The sequence below is a fragment of the Somniosus microcephalus genome, chromosome 30, assembly GCF_052327205.1.
Source record: "Somniosus microcephalus isolate GS21.2 chromosome 30, FLI_Smic_1.0, whole genome shotgun sequence".
Classification (NCBI taxonomy): domain Eukaryota; kingdom Metazoa; phylum Chordata; class Chondrichthyes; order Squaliformes; family Somniosidae; genus Somniosus; species Somniosus microcephalus.
In genome coordinates, this window is record NC_141016.1 from 6,072,103 (window position 1) to 6,088,217 (window position 16,115).

Sequence of the window (16,115 nt, forward strand, 5' to 3'; positions counted from 1 at the left end):
TTTCTATGTTTTTACACTTGCTTGATCCTTGGAGAAGTTGATGCAATTGTGCGTGATGGCAAAGAGGGCATCGGTTACCTGCGTGATGCAAGTGTGTATGGCCGCCTGGGAGGTGCCGCTGATGTCTGCTAATGATCCCTGGAATGAGCCTGAAGCAAAAAAGTTGAGTGCAGTGGTGACTTTTACGGCCACTGGTAAGGGGTGTCCACCTGCTCCTCTGGGCTCCAGGTCTTGCTGCAGCGTTGCGCAGATGTCACCCACTACCTCTCGCGAAAGTCTGAGCCTCCTTTGGTACTGCTGCTCAGTCATGTTGAGGTAGCTCATCCTCTGTCTGTAAACCCTGTTTTGGGGCTATCTCCTGCGGCGACGTGCTTCCATGCGCTGGCACCTTCTGGCCTGTGCAGCTTCAGGTGGGCGAGCAGCAGCTTGTTGCTCCTGCTGTTGGGTGCTGCTGTTGTTCCAGGTGCTGCTGCTGCCGCGACTGGTCTTTGTCCGAATCTGATGTCCAGGAGGAAAGGAGGTTCCCATGCTTCTGGTAGATACCTCAGTTGAGGAAGCTCTCAGTCAAGGTGGGGAAAGGGGTTTCCCAGGAGGTCACACTGGAGATGGATCTCAGCCTCAAAACTTCCACAAAGAGTAGGCCTGCTAAAAGTTCTCCCAGACCTGAGAAATCATTCTGCCACCTGCAAATGATCAGTGTTGAAAATGCCTTTTTAATGGTGGAGCTGTAGCTGTTAGCAAGCCATCCACTTGTGAGGCCGCCAGGATTAACTGGCGTGTTCCAGATGAGATGTGCAGCACAGGGGAAATGTGTTAAAGTTAGAAAGGCCTCTCAAAATGGCATTATAGAGGCAATTAAGTGCTTGTTAAGGGCCTTTCCCACCTCTTGGAGGCAGGATCGAAACGGGGTCTGAAAGGCCGCTTTTGGGAAAATTGATCAGAGGCGGGCTGTGTAATGATCAGTAACATGTCATTCCAGAATGGTACACTAGGTGGAGCTGTATGTTTAGTAGTGGGCTACCCACAAGGCAGTAGTCAAGATGGATGCCTGTATACTAATCCATATGGCTGAATAAATGACTAGCTCAAGCTAGCTGTTCATAATGAAAACGTCTATTTATTTATGAACATAACATGGTACCAGGATTGGTAATATCTACTGAATATTGTGAAACACAACATGGAGAATTTGAAGCCACCGGAGGGTTTGAAACTCACGGGGAATGTCGACTGCAATTGGCGGACTTTCAAACACATAGTGTTAGCAGATGCACTATCCCGAGCACCCACAATGAGTCATGTGAGCTCTACTGAGGAAGACGTGGATGTTCATGTGAGTATGGTCACTGCTGCGCTGCCCGTGTCAGACACAAAATCAAAGCAAATAGCATAAGAAACAGTAAAAGATACAGTGTTACAAACAGTAATAGAGAACATTCATCATGGTTGGCCAAAAGGTTCCTGTCCAAAGTACTATCACATCAGGTCAGAGTTAAGTGTCGCAAGTGGACTATTACTAAAACAGAACAGAATAGTCATTCCACAGGCTCTATGTCAAGACATGCTCAAAAGGATTCATGAGGGACACCTCGGAATTGAAAAATGCAAAAGGAGAGCAAGAGACACTGTTTATTGGCCTGGCATAAGTAAGGACATTGAGAACATGATAGGCAAATGTGAGACATGTCAGAAACACCAAAACAAACAAGCAAAGGAACCAATGATAGTAGCTGACTTACCAACAGCACCATGGCAAAAGGTTGGTATGGACCTCTTTCATTTGAATGGTAAAGACTATCTAATAGTGATTGACTACTATTCTAACTATCCTGAGATGGCACTGCTCTCAAGCACATCAGCAAGCAGTGTCATAATGCATGTTAAATCCATCTTCGCCAGACATGGAATTCCCAGGATTGCCGTTAGTGACAATGGTCCGTGCTTCAACTGTAAGGAGTGGCAACAGTTTGCAGCACATTATGACTTTCAGCACATCACATCCAGTCCTCTGTATGCGCAGTCGAATGGTAAGGCAGAGAAAGGTGTTCAAGTTCTCAAACAGCTACTGAAGAAAGCAACAGAAAGCAAGTCTGATCCTTATCTCGCCCTGCTGAGCTACTGAGCCTCCCCTTTAGACTGTGGTTCTTCAACTGCTGAACTCCTAATGGGTCGCAAGTTGCACACCACGCTACCCTGCTGTGCAAAAGAAAAGCAGAGTAAGGAACTAAGACAGAGACTTCAACTGTTAAAGCTGAAACAGAAATCAAACTATGACAAGTCATCCAAAACTCTGAAACCATTGACAAGGGATGATGTTGTCAGGATTGAGGATCCAGATGCATGGAACAGGAAAGCTACAGTTCTTGAGGAAGTAGGACCAAGGTCATACACCGTTAGAACTGAGGAAGGACAGATTCTCAGAAGGAACCGCCGTTCCCTCCTGAAAACACAAGAAACTATCCAAGAGCAAATCGATGACAATGCCGCAACTGAATCTTGTCACTCACCACCAGAACAATCTAACACAAACACACATACAGGCTCTCATGAAAACACATCAGACTTACCTGTGCTGAGAAGATCCACACGTGAAGTAAATAAGCCTGATAGACTTAATCTTTGAGTACAAAGAAAACTATAATAAAAGAATGAAAAGCTTAGCGTTCATAAAGTAAAGCTTTGAAAATGTGTTGACTGTTGTGAAGATGTTTATGTCGTTATGATTGATTGATATTGATTGATATTGATTTTGTTTGACCTCAAAGAAAGGGGGATGTAATAATCAGTAACATGTCATTCCAGAATGGTACACTAGGTGGAGCTGTATGTTTAGTAGTGGGCTACCCACAAGGCAGTCGTCAAGATGGATGCCTGCATACTAGTCCACATGGCTGAATAAATGACTAGTTCAAGCTAGCTGTTCATAATGAAAACGTCTATTTATTTATGAACATAACAGGCTGGAGGCGGGATCTGAGCCGCCCGCCATTTTTTGCGATTTTAACACCTCACGCGCCTCCAAACCCGCCTCCTCGGGCCTGGCAAAATCCAGCCCTCTGTGTCTCTGAATCACTGGGAGTCGTCAGGCTGGCTGTGAGGTGCAGGCTAAATAGGGCTTTCTTAGCAGGGTCTTTGAGTGCTCCAGCGTTGATTTTCCTGCGGCATTGTTTCTGCTACCGCCGCTGTTTTGGGGCTACATTGATGGAGATGACAGAGCGAATTGGGCGGTGGTCTGTCAAGCAGTCGTCAGCTCCTGTCATGACGCGGGTGATGCGGATTTCCTTGCGGACCCTCGCTCGGACGATTTTCTTAATAAATAATCATAGAGTACTAGCCAAGAGGAAACTTTCAGGTTTTACCCAGACTACAAGTACAACTAGAAAAGCCATGAACTATGAATTGTCAGCTTTGAAAGACTGTTGCTGCCAGCAAAATTTCCTGTTCATTTTGTGCCAGCAGGCAGCAGAGGTGTTTTGTGAATAAAGAAATACAAAGCACATCTGTACCACCCAGTGGCACAAATTAGCTACTACAGGAACTCTGCCTTGTATATGATGAAGAGAATAGATCGTGTTCAAGCAGACAGTTTGTTCCAACTAACTAGGTTAGGGAGGACCAGGAGTCACAATTTTAAGCTGTATAAGGCCAGATCAAGATGTCAGGAGGTGGTTCTTTTCTCAGAAAATCGCAGGCCTCTGGAACAGGCGGCCAGCTCGTGCGGTGGACGCCAATTCGCTGAATTCCTTCAAGCGAGTGCGGGGCCTGTTTCTGGCTAGGGTGGAGATCACCTCAAACGACAGATAGGTACTGCATAGCATTATCGGGGACAGAGTGATCTCCTGGACTCGTTTTGATCGTATAAAGTGGGGGTGGGGGCGGAGAGGAATTTCACAGATTTTCTTTTCCAAATTGGCCTGGGTTTTTTAAATCTGGGTTTACGCCTCACCCAGGAGATCACATGGTTTTGGGTGGGGAGTACATGTATTGTGATGCACGTCACAATTGTGTGGGACAAACTGGATGGGCCAGAGGGTCTTTACATGTCTGTCATTATTCGGATATAATTAAAGAGACATTATTATTTTTCCCTCATTGTATTTCATGCCACCATTATAATTATGGATAAGCTGTGAATTAATTTGAATTCAATGCTTGTGAAAGATTTTTTTTATTAAACCCAAATGGTGCCATCTAACTGAAAATAAAAATAAGAATCCATAAGCCATTAAAGGAAGGATATAAAAGTAACAGAAAAGATGCAACATAAATTCACTAAGATGTTAACTGGGGTGAGGAGTTGCGGTTATGAAGAGAGATCCAAGAGCTGAGGGATTTTCACCAGAGCTCAGATGATTGAAGAAAAACCTAATAGAGGTCTTCAAATTTATGAAAAGGTCAATAATGACAGATTATTTCATTAGCCAGACAGAGGGCACAAATTTAAGACACACACCAAAAAAGTAAAGCTTTTAAAGGGAATTTGATAGTTGCTTACAAATGAGAAATATTAAAGGGTTATAGAAGATAGTAGGAGAGTAATATTAGATTTAAAGGCTCATGTGAAGGAAAACACCAGTGCAAACTTATGGGCCGAATGGCCTGTTTCTGTGCTGTGACAAGGCCAGAATTTTCTTTCTTCTCATCTTCCCAAAAGCAATATGCTTAGGGTTCATTGATAGTTATTGATCAATGCTGTACTCAGCATTTATAAAGAATGTCTATTGCCTATTATGTAAATACTACAGGAAACTCTCTTTCAACCGGCAAAATTCAGGAGTAGGTTCAGGTAAGTCAGGTAAGTTTTACTATATATTAGTTGCCGTGTAACTGGGACTCCTGCACCTGTGGCCGTGTAACCGGGGTTCCTGCACCTGTGGCCGTGTACGGGGCTCTCGTACCTTGGTAAGTATACCTCTCTGTAATCCGGACTTTTTGATAAACTGGCACCACGCCGGTCCCGTCGGTGCCGGATAAAAAAGAGTTTCCTATAGTATTTTTCCAGAGACTTCAAGAGACAATTTCACATTACATTAGAACTATTACTACAATTAGAAATATGACGCTACATCCAAAATCTTAGCAAATCATCTCCACATTGTTATCATTTAGTCTCTCCACACAGACCAGCTGAAAATGAAAATCAAAAATTATTCAATGCATTTTTTGCCAATATTACTCATCCACAGCAATATTTCTGTAGCAGGCTTTAGAAACAGAATGTAAATCAACAACAAAAGAAAATAAATAAAACTTTAGTTATTGTTGTCTGAAAAGAAAGCAATGCATTTTAGTTCTCCTGTGGTTTTGTGAGTGTTGGAATTCAGTGTGATATCTCTGCACCATTGACTGTGTGTGTGTGCACGTGTGCTAGCGCACACGCATATAAGATGCATGAATGTCCAGGTTCATTCCATTCAAGTACAGCTCACTGTGTCTTGCACTCGGCATTCTCTCTCGCTCTGCAAAGAGACTCAGTCTGCACCTCACTTCTCTGTAAATCCACTGATCATTTTTTAAAGCTTTATCTCCTCTATCATCACTTCGCTTCTCTTTTCCACCTCCCTTTTGTTTCTGTTTAAGTTAAGCACTTGTCATGACAGCAACAGCTGGCTCTCTCTCTCTTTTAAGCACTGCCTCTCACTTCTTGAGTGGGAAACGGGCATGCCAGTTCCTGCTAACCATCCCAGATGCTGGTTGCACCAATGCCATGCTGTGCCATGGGAAAGTAAAAGGAAATAGAAAGAAGTTGGCATGAGAGTCATCCCAGATACCTCTGCTTACCCAATAGTAGTCAGCTTAAGAATAGATCAGACCTCATGGAAGGCCGAGGGGGAGAAATTGAGTCGCGGGGGCGCTAAAATTAGAGCCTCCACAGCTGAAATTGAGTGGGAGCACCCCAAGAGGGAAGCGGGGCGCTATTGGAAGCGCCCCGCCTCCCTCTTGGGGCGCTGTGAGGGAATATAGCAGCGCTACATGCTGCAGCGCCATGTGGCATTGCATCTTCCTCCCCTTCTTAAAGGGGAGCGGCCTTGCGCAGCGCGACCCGGGGCCCAGCTGGGCCACCGGGGATCTGGGTGCTGGCAAAAGAGCCTGGCACTCAAGAGAAGTGCCGGGCTCATGGAGCGCAGCCGGCACTCCGCGGGGGGGGGGGGGGGCGGCGGGTCAGGAGGCCGGGACAGCAGCGGAGGCAGGTGCCGGCACCCCACCTTTAAATAGCGTCCGGCGGTAAGTCAGGGGGCGCTACCAAAGATCGCGACCAAGGCGTTGCGCACGGCGATGATGTCATCACCGGCGGCGCAGCGCCATAGGGCGCTAACGGTTGCCACCTCCGCTAACCTCCCGCTGAATTTCGCGGGAGGCATTGGCGGCGCCGGGCCTGGGCACTAGTTGCTTTGCGTCCCGTTAGCGCCCTCTTAGCGCGCTAACGGGAGGCACAAAGCAACTGAATTTCTCCCCCCATATGTGTACTTCCTGGGCCTTGGTGAAATCAAACAAGGGGAGGCGAATAACGCCAAAACTGAGTCATTGACATAGATGGGTTTATACTTACATTCTCCATTACGCCAACCCTATCCATATTCTTCTGCAATTAGCATCTGTGAATTACCATGTCATTCTGACTTGCAGCACACATTATTCATCATGCAACAAGAACCTCAACCATTCAAGTGGCCAGAATGTGACAATAGGTGATGTTTGGCACAGATTCCTCATTTAGTTTATTTTCGGATTTTCATTGCTGTTGTTCATTCAAAAAAATGAAATCAAAAAATATCAAATAACATTGGGGAGAAGGAGAAAACACTGCAGTGGATATATAAAGAAATGAAAACTAGATTAAAAGGAACTAAATCAAACTGAATATACAGGAAATTTTCTGGTATCCGGCACGGACGGGACCGACATGTTGCCGGTTCATCAACAATTCCGGATAACCGAACGCTATTGTAAAAGATACGGAGCTCAGAGCTCCGTATAAAGCAACAAACCCTACAGCTTCAAAACAATCGGCACAAGTTGCAAGCGTCTCTGTAGCTTAGCAACAGCTTCAGCTACACCCTTGCACAGCAACAAATGGAGTAAAAAAAGTAAGTAAAAGTAAAAAAAGTTACCTGAACTGACTCCTGAATTTTGCCGGTTGATAGAGCGTTCCGGTTATTTAGGGGCCGGTTAATCGAAAGTTTCCTGTATTGGGTTAATTGTAAAGAGCCTCCACTGTCATGTAATAAAACTGCACTAGCTGTTCAGTGATGCCTATATCGATATTAAGAAAGTGCCTCTCGATCAGAAAGTCAGCGGTGTAATGTGATTATAAAGCGGCTGTGTGTGTACCAATTTCAGTCAATTGGCTTGTCACCATATTGTGATTAATGGATGTCCAGAAGATGAGCGTGAGTGTATTTCAGCAGCCAATTTTAAACTGTGGCACAGTACACCTTAAAAGCTCAGAGTTACTCTATTTTGTTTCTCTCTTACTTGCCTGCAAATACAGCTGCCATGACTTTTTTCAACAAGACACGTGTTCAAAGAATCTACTTTCTGATGAGTAAGAATGTCCAGTGCAACCAGAAGAACAACAGAAACAGGCCACTTCATTCTGAAAGATAAAACATATTTACTCCCCAAGAACTTGTGAAACATTATACAATTCTAGACCAATACACACTGATGTTGGGACCCTGAATTTGAGTCCCAGTCTCAAGTGACACTTGCACTTTGGTGCAACCCATCGATAAACATTTTTAGTCCAATCTACACCCAATTGTTTTCTTCAACAGCACATCATTTTGTAAAACGAAAAATGTTTGTTTTCCTCTCAACAGTCCCATAAATATTTTTACTTTGTCCTGACCAGTATTTATCCCTCAACCAACATCACTAAAAACAGATTATCTGGTCATTATCACATTACTGTTTGTGGGAGCTTGCTGTGCGCAAATTGGCTACCGTGTTTCCTACATTACAAAAATGACTACACTTCAAAAGTACTTCATTGGCTGTAAAGTGCTTTGGGACGTCCGGTGTTCATGAAAGGTGCTATACAAATGCAAGTCTTTCTTTCTTGCCCTATCTTACTGTTAAAATAGTGTCTTTCTTTTTTGAGCCAGCTTATTGGCCAACCTGGCCATGTATCACTTTCTAGCAATCTCACTGATTAATAACCATGTGACTATCCCAAATTCTCCCAATTACATTGGTCCATCATTGGCCATTGATTGTTCTATGTTTGATGGACCAATGTCACCAAAGGCAGGCCAGGTGGGCAAGGATTTGATAGGTTTCAATATATATATCATAATAATGGTTATTACTTTACACTTTGGTATACATAATGTTTACATAATGGTATATCACTTTACAACCTTCTGAACTCAACGTCAAGTTTTACAATTTCAGATCATAACCATTTTTACAGCCAGCTGGTGCTGGTAATGGTTCTGCTGTTGCCATTTACATCTCCTCTAGACCCATCTTCTGTTTCTTTACTTGTCCCATTACCACCCCCTTTTGCCTCACACCATCATCCCTTTTGTCATTTAATCTCTCCTGTCTTCCACAGACCTTCCCTCTTGTTCTTTCCTCCCCCTCTCCACTTTCCCTGCCTCTGCACTTGCTTAAAACCTGTTACATCGCTAACATTTTCCAGTTCTGATGAAAGGTCACCGACCTGAAACGTTAACTCTGTTTCTCGCCCCACAGATGCTGACTGAGCATTTCCAGGGGTGTTTTACTCCATTTTCTGTTTATATTTCAGATTTCCAGTATCCACAGTATTTTGCCTTTGTATATCATAATGATGTCTGGCTCCCTCCCAATCCCAGCTCTGGCTACGGTTATGGTATCTGCTTTAACACACTCTGCTACAGTGGCCCCTCATGTCCTTCTTCATCTCCTGCCCTTACTCTACCTTACAGAGATGCCAGCTACAGATACCTACAACGTTAACTCTGTTTCTCTCTTCACAGATGCTGCCTGACCTGCTGAGTATCTCCAGCATTTTCTGTTTTTATTTGAGATGCCAGCTAAGTTACCCTATCCAAGCCACCACCAATGTCACTGCAGCTAGTGGTCCCTGCTTTTCGTTGCTACAGTCTGTGCCAATTACTGTGCTCGCCAAGCAGCACAAAGCTCAAGCATCCACCTTTGCTCACGCCAAGAGTTACTTGATGTCAGCTTGTGTGATAGTCGGGGTTTCACAATCAGCCTCTGGAGCTCTTGGTTAGGAAGAGGCATAATCAACCTCAGTTCCTGCTACTAAACACTATCCATTAACTCCTGCTCTAAGTGCACGCAGGTAGAAATCAAATGGGATCAAGATCAAGTTAGGATAGCATCAACACCTTCAGAGAAGAAGTGTAGAAAATTAATGAGAAACAGAAATCAATGTCATCTCGATCACAAGGGGTGTTTTACTCCATTTTTCTGAAGTTTCCCACTTCCAAACTGACATGGTGGGCAGTGACAGCTTACATACTTTAACAAGGTAATATTGCGCCATGCAATTTGACAATCAATGATGTTAAAACTTATTTCACTTCAATTACAGGAAAATATTACACCCTGTATGCATTACGATTGTACAGTGATTCCCCAAAGTCATTCTCTTCCTAATATCAGCTGAAGCCAATTTCATTCCTCCCATTAACAACTCAGTACACTTCTTAATTTTCCCCATAAATTATACTCAGCTGATCTTGTGTATGTTACGTCACACCTCTCAAGTGTTTTTCTCAAATTAATTATCACTAGTTTTCTTTTTTCCCAAATTAATTTTTTTCATGACCATGATCACACATTCCAGTTACTTTGATTCAGTACATTAAAAAAATGATTATCCCTGCAATATAGATTATGTAAAATAACAAATACCATGGGGATTTTACATGATCACACACACACAAGATTGTAATTCAATCTTTAGTGTACTGTAGTTTAAATAACTGTATAAATTTCTCAATATTTATTCTTGCAATTTATGAAGACTTCAGAACCCCTTCAGCCTTAGAATACTTGTATTTATTCTGTTCTGTTAATGAAAATTAAATCAAGACATGAAAGACAACTTTGTGATAAGCATATTGTATTTCTGTTTATTTCAAAGGATTTATGCAAAAGTTGTCCTTTTTTGAAATAACATGTGAAAAATATGGTGACCTTATTTCAAGATAGTTACAGATGAGAAAGATCCTTTGGTCCATATTAGTTCCTCTATCGAGAAGCACTTTACAGTCATAGAATCACAGAATCTTACAGCACAGAAGGAAGCCATTTGGCCCATCGTGCTTGTGCCAGCTCTCTGAAAGAGCTATCTAATAAATTCCACTCCCCCATTCTTTCCCCATAGCCCTGCGATTTTTTTCCTTTTCAAGTATATATCCAAATCCTTTTTGAAATTTACTATTGAATCTGCTTCCACTATCCTTTCAGGCAATGCATTCCAGATCATAACAACTCGTGTGAAAAGACGTCTGCTCATCTACCCCTGGTTCTTTTGCTAGTTATCTTAAATCTGCATCCTCTGGTTACTGACATCGTCAGCATCTAGACATCTGCGAGCAGTGAGAGTCCAGCATCCTGACACAAAATGGCTAGGTTAAGGACGCAACCATGTAAATTAAAAAAAATCCATGGATCTCAGTGACACTATGGCAGCTGGTACCTTGTGTATGCAAATACAACCGTTACCTTCAGAGCCTTCAACATCAGAAAAATCAGCAGTGAGATGTTATAATCAAAGTGACAGAATGCGACATATTGGCCAAATCTCACTCATTTTGGTTTAAAACAATGATCAATAAACAACAACTTGCATTTATAGAGTGCCTTTAACGTTGTAAAATGTCCCAAGGCACTTCACAGGAGTGTTACCAAACAAAATTTGACACCGAGCCATATAAGGAGATATTCGGACAAAGTAGGTTTTAAGGAGCGTCTTCAAGGAGGAGAGAGGCGAAGAGTTTTAGGGAGGGAATTTCAGAACTTAAGTTGGTCCAGTTGGTTAAATTCACTGAATACTTGCTCCCAGTGGAGAGCTGCCCAGGGGGCATAGATTTAAAGTAATTGGTAGGAGGATTAGAGGGGCGTTGAGGAGAACTTTTTTCACCCAGAGGGTGGTGGAGGTCTGGAACTCACTGCCTGAAAGGGTGGTAGAGGCAGAAACCCTCATCACATTTAAAAAGTACTCAGATATGCACTTGAAGTGTCGTAACCTACAGGGCTACGGACCGAGAGCTGGAAAGTGGAGTTCAGCTGGATAGCTCCTTTTCAGCCAGCACAGACACAATGGGCCGAATGGCCTCCTTCTGTGCGGTAAATCTCTATGATTCTATGAACGGGCTTCACAACATTTGTAGCTCTATCTCAGATAGATCCATGCTCCCTTTGGACAGGATCCAGACAGGAGTAATTTACCATTAAATGGATCTGTCATCCCCATGACCCATGAAGCTCACTCTGAACAGCTCCCATATGTTGACAGCTCCAATGCAAACAAATGTAGACTCCATTCTCATCGGGAGTGCTGTTTACTTTTCAAAGCAAAACAGTCGACATTTTCGTTTAAAAACATACTAAAAGTCACTAAAAAAGTGAGAGTTGACAGCTCTGGTGACTTGTGTGAAACAAAATATTCCACCTTCCACAAGCTGTGACCGAGGAGGGGAAAAAAACACTCGTTATGAAATAAATTCACCTCATTTTTTAAAAATGTTATTTGCATTAAAAGGAAATATGCAATTTATAGGCAATATTGCAGATTCTAGCGGGTCAACAACAACTGGCGCTAAATACCAAGTGTAAAATACTAAAATCGCGCTTTATTTCTATTCCAGCCGAGAAAATAAAATACTTTTACCTCATGATTTGACAAAAAAAAATCATAAAAGGGCTTACCTGTTGACAATAGCCGATACTATAATTTCTAAGGCCGAATGGCGAGGAATCGGTTGGTATTTTGAAAACAAAACGGACGAGACCCCCTCGCGCGACGTCATTTAACCCGGGCCCAGCCAGAGGCCCCGCCCCCCGAGCCATCCTATTGGCGGGGGCACCCGGCCGGCGAGGCGTTGATTGGCTCGCGGCGACGTCAATCTGGCTCGCGGCGACGTCAATCATCCCCGCGTCAACCAGCTGCTGGCAAACTGGCCCTTTCCAGGGGGTAAGAAGTTATCTTGGTCCTTTTTTTAACTCTTCGAAGACTCCCAGCAGAACTTTTTCATTGGCAGGTAAATTCACTGCTACTTGAATAGACTGGAGCGCAAAAAGTCCATGCTGACATGCCCAGTGCGATGCTGAGGGAGCGCTGCACTGTCGGAGGTGCCGTCTTTCGGATGAGACATTCAACCAAGCCTGCCTGCTCTCTCCAGTTGATGTAAAAGATCCCATGGCCACTATTTCGAAGAAGAACAGAGGAGTTCTCCCCGGTGTCCTGGGCCAATATTTATCCCTCAATCAATATTACTAAAAACAGATTATCTGGTCATTATCACATTGCTGTTTGTGGGAGCTTGCTGTGCGCAAATTGGATGCTGCGTTTCCCACATTACATAGAAACATAGAAGATAGGAGCAGGAGTAGGCCATTCGGCCCTTCGAGCCTGCTCCGCCATTCAACGAGATCATGGCTGATCATCCAAACCCTAGCACCCGGTCCCTACACCGACAACCATCCCACCCATACCCTATCCCCGTAACCAACAGTGACTACGCTTTAAAAAGTACTTCATTGGCTGTAAAGCACTTTGGGACGTCCGGTGGTCGTGAAAGGCGCTGTATAAATCCAAGTCTCTCTTTCTTCCAAAGAGACAATTGTTGGCAATTACATTCAGATGAGCTTGTACCTAAGAAAAAGTCTATTTTGAAAAGTGAGCGCTTGCAAATGACTGTTGCAAATAGATCCTTATAGTTTTATTCTAACAATTTTCAGCTGAAATAAGTTTCCTTTTTAATAGCCACGTAGGTTTCCCTTATTTATTTTGAGTATTTCAGACGTGTAAAAAGAAAATCACAACTCCTCCGATAATGAATGAAGCAGCCTATGCCAGCCTACAGCAGGACTTGCATAACATCCAGACTTGGGCTAACAGGTGGCAGGTAACATTCGCACCACATGAGTGTCAGCTAATGACCATCTCGAACAAGAGAAAGGCCACCCATGACCTTTAACAGTCCCACCATGACTGAGTCCCCCACCATCAGTGTTACCATAGAGTACAGAAGATTAAGGGGTGATCTAATTGAGGTGTTTAAGATGTTTGAAGGATTCGGGTCTGCCCTCTGATGTGGATGTAAAAGATCTAATGATATTTTTTGACAAACAGCAGGAGAGTTGTTCGCAGTGCTCTGGTCGATATTTATCCCTCACCCACCATCATTGAAAAGCAGATTATCTGGTCATTATCACATTGCAGTTTGTGGGAGCTTGCTGTGCGCATACTGGCTGCCTCGTTTCCTACATTACAACAGTGACTACACTTCAAAAGTATTTCATTGACTGTAAGGCGTGTTGGGGTGTCCTGAGGTTGTGAAAGGTGCTATATAAATGTAAATACTTTCTTTCTTTCTTCTCTTCCTTATATCACTCACCTGCAGAGGGGATTCTATCTTTTCTAATGACATCCCTCCTGGCAACTCAGCTTAGAGCTGGCAAATGTCATCACGCAAGAGAATAAATGCCAGCAACTGATGAAATATACAATTCATGCACTAACAAAATATAGGATTAAGAACATAAGAACAAGAATTAGGAGCAGGAGTAGGCCACACTGCCCCTCAAGCCTGCTCCGCCATTCAATAAGAACATGGCTGATCTTCTACCTCAACTAAACTTTCCCGCCCTACCCCCGTAGCCCTTGATTCCCTCCGGGTCCAAAAATCTACCACTTTCAGTCTTGAATATATGCAGGCTGTGCATCCACAGCCCTCTGGGGTAGAGAATTCCAAAGATTCACAACCCTCTGAGTGAAGAATTTCCTCCTCATCTCGGTTCTAAATGGCCGACCCCTTATTCTGAGACTTTGGCCCTAGTTCTAGACTCCCCAGCCAGGGGAAACAACCTCTCAGCATCTACCCTGTCAATCCCCCTCAGAATCTTATACATTTCAATTAGATCACCTCTCATTCTTCCAAACTCCAGAGAATATAGGCCCATTCTAGTCAATCTCTCATCATAGGACAGCCCTCTCATCTCAGGAATCAATCTAAGGAATCAATCTAGTGAACCTTCATTGCACTCGCTCTAAGGCAAGTAGGTAATGAGACCTAAACTGTACATAGTTACTAGTCTATTAAAATGTAGAACTGATACTGGAAAATAGAAATTGATATATTAAAAGGTGAAATTATCACTGAAATTTAGGCCTAGAAATTCAGTTCGGACGCTATTGCGGCGCTAAAGTCGGGCGCTCGTCAAATTTAGCAGCCGCCAGAAAGTGCAGGCGAGCTCGCCGAAATTCAGTAGATTTGGCCAACTTTTTGGCCGAGCGCTGCAAAAGGCGTTGGAACCCTGTGTTCAGGCGCTAATCCGGCGATGCAGCCTGATAACGCCGATTCCGGGCGCAGCGCAGGTGCGATCATGTGGTGAGTGTCAGCAGACACCCTGACGCCGGCCAGCTCTTAAAGGGGGAAGGGTCAACTTTGACTGCAGTCACGCCCTGCATGCTGTAGCCCTGCAACTAGGCCTCAGGACTGGTTGTGTGCCATATCAACGCCTGGAGGTCATGGAGAGGGCCCGTGAAAGAGCCCAGCGGTTCTCTGAGCATGCGCTGGGTGTGCTCCTTCATGGGGTGCGCAAAAGAAGACGGGTCGTGTGCCCGGCTAGTGGCAGGAAGGCTCCCAGGAGCCAGTTCAGGGAGGCGTGGACCAAAATTGCCCGGAGGGTCTCCTCCAACTCCGATGTTCCCAGGAGTGCGGACCAGTGCCGCAAGAAATACAATGACCTATGTCGGCTGGTCAAGGTGAGTACCCTTTCCAATGTCCCCCTCATCCTTGCATGTGCACCTCCCATTAGGGCCAAAGGGACATCCAAGGTCTAATGCCCAGCCCTGCTGCCGCTGCAATGGCACTTGCATGTTAATCAATAGCTCTTTCTGCACTTACCACACTGTGCAAGCTATTCCACCATGGGAGGCCTCACACACAGCTACAGGGCACCACACTGTGCAAGCTATTCCACCATGGGAGGCCTCACACACAGCAACAGGGCACCACACTGTGCAAGCTATTCCACCATGGGAGGCCTCACACACAGCAACGGGGCACCACACTGTGCAAGCTATTCCACCATGGGAGGCCTCACACACAGCAACAGGGCACCACACTGTGCAAGCTATTCCACCATGGGAGGCCTCACACACAGCTACAGGGCACCACACTGTGCAAGCTATTCCACCATGGGAGGCCTCACACACAGCAACGGGGCACCACACTGTACTTAGACGCCCTCCTTTCTCTTGCAGGCCAAGCTGGCGAGGAACGCCAGGAGCCTGCGTGTCACTGGTGGAGGCCCTCACGATTACCAGGAGCTAACGGCTCTGGAAGAGAGGGTGGCCCGACTGCTGCATCACCCGGTGATTGGGCCTGTGGCGCTCGGCGATGCCGACCCTATACTGGAACCCACTGGTAAGGACAGGACCGGGTGCACCTCTCTCCTTGCCCTCGCGCATCAGATCTACATCCTTCCCCACTGGCCGAAAAATGTGCATAATGCACCAGTGCGGCCTCCCTCGCTGTCGGCCTGTCCTCACTCTAAAGCTACACTTGTGCCTTCCTGCTTTCAGCTGGTGAGGAGGAGGTGCTCCCTGAAGCCCACACAGCCAGGCCCTCGGAGGAGGAGGACGTCGAGGAGCAGCAGGAAGGCGCCACCTCGGGGGAACCCTCCTCCGCTCCAGGAGATGGCAATGAAGGGGAGACGTCTGGCGTGCCGGAGAGCCAGGGGGAGGCGGGGGAGGGGAGCCCCGAACCTGGTCCCAGTGGCATGGACGCACGCGGCAAGGCTCCGGCGGCACACCAGCCTTCTGCCCAGAGGGGGGAGGCGGTGGAGGGGAGGGCAGAACCTGGTCCCAGTGGCGTGGCCGCACGCGGCAACGCTCCGGCGGCACGCCAGCCTTCTGGCCAGAG

The 16,115-nt window shown here is 45.3% G+C and overlaps 1 protein-coding gene across 2 annotated transcripts in view; it reads right to left on the reverse strand.

The window, feature by feature from the left end:
* The window catches only part of pebp4 (phosphatidylethanolamine binding protein 4), a 558,141-nt gene extending 546,122 nt beyond the window's left edge, over positions 1–12,019 (reverse strand). For both annotated transcript variants that reach the window (XM_085970915.1, XM_085970914.1), the window contains exons 1-2: positions 11,893–12,019; positions 7,481–7,597 (exon numbers count right to left, since the gene is read on the reverse strand). In XM_085970915.1, the coding sequence (XP_085827041.1) occupies positions 7,481–7,597; positions 11,893–11,993 (218 nt within the window). In that variant the 5' untranslated portion in view covers positions 11,994–12,019. The remainder of the gene's footprint in view (positions 1–7,480; positions 7,598–11,892) is intronic.
* Positions 12,020–16,115: the final 4,096 nt, after the last annotated feature.